The sequence below is a fragment of the Primulina tabacum genome, chromosome 8 (assembly GCF_025594145.1).
Source record: "Primulina tabacum isolate GXHZ01 chromosome 8, ASM2559414v2, whole genome shotgun sequence".
Taxonomy (NCBI): Eukaryota; Viridiplantae; Streptophyta; class Magnoliopsida; order Lamiales; family Gesneriaceae; genus Primulina; species Primulina tabacum.
The window spans coordinates 8447981-8457106 of NC_134557.1; the positions used below are offsets into that span (position 1 = coordinate 8447981).

Sequence of the window (9126 nt, forward strand, 5' to 3'; positions counted from 1 at the left end):
GTTCTTTTTCTGTACAGGCGAATCTTTGGGCTTTTTACATTTTTTCATCAATTGGGCCGGCCTTCATTTCTCCATGGGTTGGGTCGATGAGTGATCACCAATTGTGTGTGATTATCTTTTCTAATGTAATTAGAAAAAGAAATTAGTTGTTCGATTTTTAAAATTGAAGTAAATACCATAATTTTGATCTTATCTGGATTGACAACTATACCCTCTTTCATTTTTAATAATCTATCTATGTCAAATTTAAGTAATATCTTTAACAAATTTCAGTCATTTTTCAACTTAACGTATATGTATGTAGCACCGTTACAGATGTGATGTTACATTTATATAATACTGATGTGCACTATTCCGCGTCACACTCCCAACGAAAAAAGTTACTAAAATTAAAATGAAAAATACAAGCTATACTATCTTATTAAGTTTGAGACACTTAGAGTAACTAATTTTGGTGTCATGGTCTGTTTTAATAATTATATATATTAATAAAATGTTAAAATTTTAATGTATCTTATATGTAGTTCAGCAGATAGAGTTGTTGTTTCTTGGGGTTTAGGTTATATGTTCAATTCTTATTCAGCTCATTTTTTTATTATTTTATTTTTCAATTTATTTTTTAATCCATATATCAAAATTACAGTGTAGTCCCTCATTATTTTTTATAATTATATTTTGATCTTCATTTAAATATAAATCAAATTAATTATAAAAAAATTATACAAGTACGCAACGCGTGCGTCGGTGTACTAGTATTAATTAAAATTTGATAATATAAGACCAACATCGTAAAAGCAATTTTTTCAAACCAACTGGTTCAAAATAAAAACTTTGTGGGCCGTGTGACCTGTTATATAACGTACACTGGGCCTTGTGTTGAGATGAACCGAAAATTGGGCTTCCATCAGGCCTAATTATCAAATTGTAAAATAGCCCACTCCCATCTTCGCGATCACAGCTGCAGCTCCGCTCCTGGAACACCGCCCTTCCCTTGCTCGTCCACACACATATATATAAGCAAATCCAGCAGGAGTTTCCGGCGAGGGTTTTCATTTCTGCGTTCATCTTTAGCTGATTGAATTGCAGAGAAAGGGTAGAAGAAAGGAAAAGGCAGGTGGAGGGAGTATTTTCGTGATGGGGAAGGGAGAAAAGACCGTGCTTGGGCGCCTTCTGGTGAAGCACCATAATCAGATGATACAGCAGTCGAAGGAGAAGGGGAAATATTACAGGAGCCAGCAAAATAAAGTGTTGGAATCGGTGACGGAGGTTAATGATATCGATGCAGTTATTGAGCAGGCCGACAAGGCACACCAACTCTTTTCCTCTATCAACAGCCCCGCCAACCTCGCTATCAACCTGTAAGCTTTGCGCTTTATCCAATTACTTGTTTTCATTATTTCACTACTGTCTTTATTTTCAGTTACTATTACCATTGGGGCCTTAAATTCAGTAGTTGTTACTCTTTGAAATCCTGACCCCCCCTGTTCGGGGTGGAGGCCTGGGTGGATCCACGAATTTGGCGGGGTATATTTGGAGCTTGTGTGCTCAAATCAGAGTGATGGTTATCTAAGTTGTTACCTGTTTGAATTTAAGAGAAAAATAATAGGCAATCCCAAGGATGCCTGCGGCCCCTGATAACTGGAAAAGAAACAGGGCAGACGACCAAAATTTTCATACCCGTTTCCTGCTATAGTTCCATACACTAGTGGGCTAGCTAGGTAACCACTATATAACTTAGTTACATACATGCTAACAATAATACTTGTAATATGCTGCCAAGTGTCTCTGCATGAGTTGTTTGAAATTCCTTTCCCAAGCAGGTGGATTTCTTTGCCTCTTCGGACATCTGTATCGCGTATTCATCTTAGCACCTACATCAATTTCCTTTCCCCATTGAAATAAGGCCGTCCTTAAGGTCAGTTCTAGGAAAATCTTAGAGATCCAAGTTGAATCTTTTAGGTGATAAATGCTTCAACTGTAGTTTGTATAGCAGCTGTGTCTCAAATATAGCAAGTTGCTATATTTATCCACTTGAATGATGCTGCCAGGTTCTCTCTGTATGAGTCGTTATAAATACCTTTTTGCAAGCAGGTTGATTTCTTTACCTCTTTGGATTCCCTTATGTTGTATTCACGATAGTACCATATCAAAGAATCAATTTATAACAATCGATTTTTTGTTTGGCCTTCAGCTAAAGATTGTAACAACCACATTAGTCTTTATTATCTCTACATTATATCAATAAACCATGGACATTTTATAATTTCTTTGGTTCTCTTTTGCACTAACACTCAAATTGTTTTGTTGATGGCTCAGGGACTTAGCTTCTAGCGCGGGCAGTGAGATGACACTGGAGGAAAGAAGGGAGCAGCAAAAGAAAGAAGAAGCTTCGCATGCTAGTAGCCTAAGAATTCCACGCAGGCATAATTATTTTTCTTATCTAGATATGCAATGGATCATCTGCTGTTACATGTTGAGTCTAATTATTATATTTGTATTTCTAGGCCGCGGTGGAATGCAAAAATGTCTGTAGAAGAGCTTGATGCTAATGAAAAGCGAGCTTTTCTAGAGTGGCGTCGCAGTCTTGCAAGGTCAGTTGTGCTAGACATAATAAGAGGATTGATTACGTTAGTGATTAATCTATGCCTTTTGTGCCTTGAATATATTTGTGTAGCTGAGTGTGTTTGTGGTTTCCCCTTACCTTTATATATTTTAAGATACTCGTATTTTTGTTGCCATTGTCTTGTTTTATGATATATGGACTTTTCCAGGTTAAGTGATGTTTGTTTTCATTTTTGTAGAATTGTTATTACTTGTTATTGGATTAGCAGAATTATGTGCATATTCTTTGGATATCAGTGCCTTGTGCTTCTACAGAAATTGATTTTAAAATTTTGTGGCCATGTGCATGGATCCCAGGATTTTGGTGAATCTAAAAATCATGTTTGTTTTGTGTTTGTGTGTTAATTCCCCCCCCTTCATTTACTAAGAATGCATTGTCTACTTCCCCTTCAGGCTTGAAGAAAATGAGAAGCTAGTTTTAACTCCATTTGAGAAGAACCTTGATATCTGGAGGCAACTTTGGAGGGTGCTTGAACGTAGTGATTTGGTGAGTGCACTACTCCAAAAAAAATAAAAAATTTGCGACACTTTTAGAAGCTTGGTTTACATATTTTTGTGTATTGACATGGTGCGAAGTCTAAACTTACTGGTTTGTTGTTGATTTAGTCATGCATTTTAGTTGTGAAGTGAATTGCAAAATTATTAAGATTCTAGTGTTGAAGGTTAAGAACCTCTTTTCCGGTTGGTTCTTCAACATATATGGTCTCATATTTCTGCTTGTCTACTACCATTTGTTGGGTCAAGTTTAACCGTTTTATGGGATTAGATTTAGAGATTTCTTTTATCTTTGGCATGTTTGTTTGTCCGGATGCTAATGGTCATCATCTTATTAGCGGCCTATATTAGCATTGAAATGTAGATTTTTTTGTACTTATCTTCTTTTTTTTGTTTTTTTTGGGGAGTAAGGAACAGAAAGAACTAGATTTTTATGGATTTTTTTAATTGATGGTATAATATCAGTGACAAGATTAATTTTTTTCCCTTTCAGTGGTTGGTAACCTTTGTTGCCAATATAAGTTAGTTTTAATTTGCTATTCATAATTTTTGTTCCATTTATTCGTTGGTTGAAGATCTTATTTTTAGTTATTCTCGTTTTGTGACCTAATGGCCCTGGCCATGTTTGATTATTTTCACTTTTATGTGTTGTGCCTTCTAACATGCCAACTCCTTCGAGCTCAAGAGGAATGTGTGATATTCGTTTTAGGCCGCCCTCCTATTCCCTTACATATCCGTTAACTTTTCCTCTATCACCCGTGACAAATCAAACTCTGCCTTGAGTAAAAGTTGCGAAAGTATGACTAACATCTGGATTTGAATTTTGAAATCACTGCTATATATAATCAGTATTGGCCATAATTCACAAGAACATTCTTCTTAGTAAGAGGAGGAAGGGTTAAGTTTTGCCAATGCAGTTTAGACGAGATGAATTCCTTTAGAAGCTAGTGGCCTGAATGTGTTTTATAATATTTCTTGCCTAAAAATAATGTTTGTACAAGTTTCAGGAGTGGCCCTTGTTGGCGATCAGGGTCTGCAGCCTCTGCAGCCTCAATTAAAGTGTCCTCTGTACTCTGTAGACTTTGTTTTTCGAGCAGCATAATTATTTTTCTTTTTCCCTTTGTTCTTTCGACAATCTGATCTGCATTGTTTTACTGTGACATTTGGTTTAAGTAAATACTGATCTGTATTTACATCTCCTCTTCTTGAAGCTGGTAATGGTTGTTGATGCCAGGGACCCGCTCTTTTACCGCTGCCCTGACCTTGAGGTGATCCTGAGAATTGAATATGTCTTTTGGTAATTTTATTATAACTGTGATATGAAGAAATGTGGAAAATGATTTCATAGCTCAGTATTGAATAATAGCTGTGCATCATGTTTTCACTAATGCAGAGACCATTTCAGGTTTAGTGCATGATTGGAATGGAATGACCAAAAAATTATGTTTATAGAAGAAAAAATATCTACCGTGATGCCGAAAATAGTTAATTGCCTAAATTGTATTGGCTAGGCCTACTGGTAGAATGAGAATTTTACAAATTTGCAGGCATATGCACGAGAAATAGATGAACACAAAAGGACATTGCTTCTCATCAACAAGGCAGATCTTCTACCATTTTCAGTTAGGTTAGCATTTTTTAACACTCTAATGCTGTTCCTTGACTTGTTTCCTCATTTGATACTTATATACCTAATCTGAATCATGACAGAGAAAAATGGGCTAGATACTTTCATGAGAATGGGATTCTCTTTCTTTTTTGGTCAGCTAAGGCTGCTTCTGCAGCTTTAGAGGGAAAAACGCTGAGTCTCTCATCTGGTATGCAAAATACTCAGCAAGAGTTGGCCTGTGTGGATGCTATAGTATATAGCAGGAACGAGCTACTTGCTCGTCTGCAATCTGAAGCCGAGGATATAGTGTCGATGCGGAACAGAACAAGGTTGAATTCTACAGGCCCATCTCACATTCACAATGAGAATTACTATTGGAGGTGTGTCCCCTGGCGGAGTAGTTGTAGGATTTGTCGGGTATCCTAATGTAGGAAAGAGTTCCACAATCAACGCTTTGGTTGGAGAGAAGAAGACAGGTGTAACCTCGACTCCGGGAAAGACGAAGCATTTCCAAACATTGATGATATCCAAAAAACTTCACTCTCTGTGATTGTCCTGGATTGGTGTTTCCTTCCTTTACCAGTTCAAGATATCATATGATTGCATCTGGGGTCTTGCCTATTGATCGCATGACTGAGAACCGAGAAGCCGTGCAGGTCGTGGCTAATCAAGTGCCCAGATCTGTTATTGAAGACGTGTACAAAATTTCTTTACCAAAACCCAAGGCTCATGAATCACAATCTCGGCCTCCTTCGGCTGCAGAATTTTTGAGATCATACTGCGCATCCCGTGGATATGTCGCCTCGAGTGGACTACCGGATGAAACTAGAGCTGCCCGACAGATATTGAAGGACTATATTCATGGAAAGCTTCCTCACTTTGAGAAGCCACCTGGGATGTCAGACCACATAGACGACTCTGAGGGTGCTGCAATGACAGCCATCTTATCAGAGACAGACGAATCAGCCTCATCCGATGATGAAGATGACCCTTCCGAGACTGAAAACAAACCTGCCCAACCCGAATCTAGTCTAAAGCATGCGTTGGATGATTTGAACTCTTTTGACATGGCCAATGAATTATATCCCAGGAAGGAAATTGCAAAAAAGTTATCGAGAGCGCCTCACAAACAGCACAAGAAGCCTCAGAAAAAGAAAGATCGAACGTGGAGAGTAAGAGATGATGGAGGTGATGGAATGCCACTAGTTAGGGTTTTTCAGAAACCAGCGAATGCAGATCCTTTGAATGCATGAGGGGCTCTTTTTCTTGAAAGATGGCCTTTGTTCCAGCTTGGTTAATCATATTTCTCTTTGGAGGGAACGTGCTGCTACCTCTTGAATCTTGATTGGGTGTTCCTGTTCTTTGTTTAAACTCAGTATGGGAAACTAGTTGATATGGTTTTGCATAGTGTTGAAAGGTAACCATTATGTCTTAATTTTACAAAAATGGAGGAATGCGGGGCGGGGCGGGGCAATCATGATTAAAAAATATTTTGATTAAATATTTTAATGTTTCATGAAAGTTTATTCAAACTATTTTTTCCTAATATTTTTTTTAAAGGAACGTTTGAATTAAATGATGTGGATATTCCCCCCATAAAAGCTTTAAACTTTGTCTTTAAAAAAATCCTAGGCCCAACTTTATGACCAGCAAACTTTAGCTATATGCCTTTTAAATCCGGTGCAAGTACGGCAGTAGGGTCCATTGCATAACCCTAACATCCACAATGGGAATCCCACTTTGAAATTAATGAGCAATCATCTATCATCGACATTAAGGTATTTATCAATTCCACCCGATCTCTGTTACCCACGTACACACGGTTCAGATTTTTTACTTAAAAAAAGTATTTCACAAATAATTTAGCAGACTCAAGTTGACCAATTTTTAAAAGATAATGTTTATTGTGTGACGATGTCACAAATATTTATGTGTGAGACGAATTAATTCTATCTATATTTACAATAAAAAATAATATTTTTTCATGGTGACTAGAATAATATATTTGTATCACAAAATGATACGTGAGACTGTCTCACATGAACTTTTGTGTTTCTCAAAATGATTGTAACCGAAAGAAAGCTCATCGAGTCTTTTTAACTTATTATTGGAGACATACATTACAAGTGTGTCTTCCGTGATATAAGTCTCACATATTTATATGCACGAGACATGTCGATCTGATTTATATTTGGAGTATAAAATAATATTTTTGAGGAAAAAATAAATTTATGGATCAAATCGAACAAAAAATTCATCAAATAAAATTGAGCCGGACGACGATCTTATAATTTTTTTTTGTGCTTTTTATTGTCGTGTACAATAATTTAATCAATATTTTAATAATAACACAAATATTATAATTACAGTAATGAAAAATATACAGCCTTGCCAGCACCCTTGTCATAACTGAGTCAAACATTATTCTTCCACGCTACACATTGGCGCGTCCCTCGACACGCTAAACAAGCATTTTAGGAAATCCAACTTCTCCGTTGTAATAATTTTTTACTGTTAGCTTTTGCCGTCTTGCTTTTTTAAACTTTGCCATTCACCAATTTTGCTGACAAAATCTCATTTGCAACAATATATGTAACAATACATGTAACGTATATATATATTTGTTATTTATATAAATTTATTTGGAATTCATTTAAAAAAATATATCATGCTTGATATTAATTGAAAATTTAGAGTTCGGTTCCAGCAGGTGAAACTAGTCCGAGTTGCAGATTTCGAATTTGCTCTGGGCGTGAAATCACGAAGGAGACCGCTAGAAGAGGGGCAGGAGGATGTCCGGGCTTAGCCCCTCCGACGCTCAAGTCAGATATTGCGAGTGGAATGAGGGAGCAGCTAAAGATGCTGCTAAGAATCTATATATATTGAATGGATCAATTAGGCTCTCAAATCTGATATTTATAGGAGAGTACATGAGATTCATCATGAGCCTCTTACCTTGGTTAGGAATGGGCCGGGGGTCCAAAGTCTTGTTTGAGTCTGATCTTGATGGGCATATTCATAGAATATCATCAGTTACTCATTGAAAATTTAGGGTTCAGTTACAGCAGGTGATACTAGTCCGAGTGCAGACTTCAAATTTACTCCAAGTCTGAAATCACGAAGGAGACCGTTATAAGAGGGCCAGGAGGGTATCCGGGCGTAGCTCCTCAGACGCTCAAGTCAGATACCGCGAGTGGAATGAGAGAGTAGCCAAGGGTGCTGCTAAGAATATATATATTGAATGGATCAATTAGGCTGTCAAACTTGGTATTTATAGGACAATACATGTGATTCATCATGAACCTCTTACCTTGGTTAGGAATGGACCGGAGGTCCAAAATCTTGTTTGAACCTGATTTTGATGAGCCTATTAACAGAATATTAATGATAATTTTATATGTGTCTTTATAAAAAATTCTGACAAATTGGGAAAATAAATCCGGTCAAACTTTTTTTTTTTAAAAAAAAAAACTAACCTCTTGAAGGTATTTTTTTTAAAAAAACAGTCGATCGATATTAGATTAAAAAAATACCCTTATAATTCATGTGAAATCCTTTTATTATTTACTATTAGACTTATATAACATTTAATATTTACTAATAGTTCTACGTATATGATGTATATTAACTTTTACTTTTTCTCGATTTGAATTTTACATTGATGTTTCATTTGTTATATTTTCGTAGAGTAGTGCAAGAAAAAGTAATTTGAAGAAATTTTTATATTTTTGAGATACTAAATTACATAATATAAAATAAATTATTTTTTATGCTTGTTCTAGGCTTTGCCCATCATTTTTGCTCAATGCATCGTGCTAAATTAGAATTCATTATTTTCATATTGTTTTGGCTACTTACACTAGAGGATAAGAGTATAATGATGCAAAAAGATCCATGTAACAGATCGAACCTAATTTGATAAAATATTAGTTTGCAAAAAAAAATTTGTAAGACGATTTTACGAATCAATTTTATAAAATGCATATCTTATTTTAGTCATCTATAAAAAAATTATTATTTTTATATCAAATAAATTATTTATATTGTAAATACCCTACACAATCTCCTTTGTTTTGGTGGCACGGTAATTAATTTTTCAACGTACAATATATTGATGTACGGTTAATGAGATCCTATCTATGTGGGCACTATCCTCATTTCATTTCAACGGGTAAGATCTCGTCACACATACAATTTCAAAAAAAAAGTGGATCTTATATATACATGGACAAATTTTGGTCATCCATACTATCATGGGACAATACCCATATGAATAAGATGAAATAAACCCCTGGTGTACATGTACAACCCATGGTTTGAACTTTCTTATTTGGTAGGTCCATAGTTTAAATTTGCGATTCGAAAATGTAGTTAAATTCCGCCGCCGGTCGTATTAAGTC

General features: G+C 35.9%; 1 protein-coding gene across 1 annotated transcript; it reads left to right on the plus strand.

Moving 5' to 3' along the window:
- Positions 1-925: 925 nt before the first annotated feature.
- On the plus strand, positions 926-6161 carry LOC142553588 (GTPase LSG1-2-like). The gene is given in 9 exon segments (XM_075663943.1): positions 926-1358; positions 2317-2421; positions 2505-2591; positions 3016-3109; positions 4329-4385; positions 4665-4744; positions 4828-5094; positions 5096-5264; positions 5266-6161. Coding segments are annotated over 9 exon segments (1797 nt in total). The 5' UTR covers positions 926-1134; the 3' UTR covers positions 5980-6161.
- The last annotated feature ends 2965 nt before the right edge of the window (positions 6162-9126 follow it).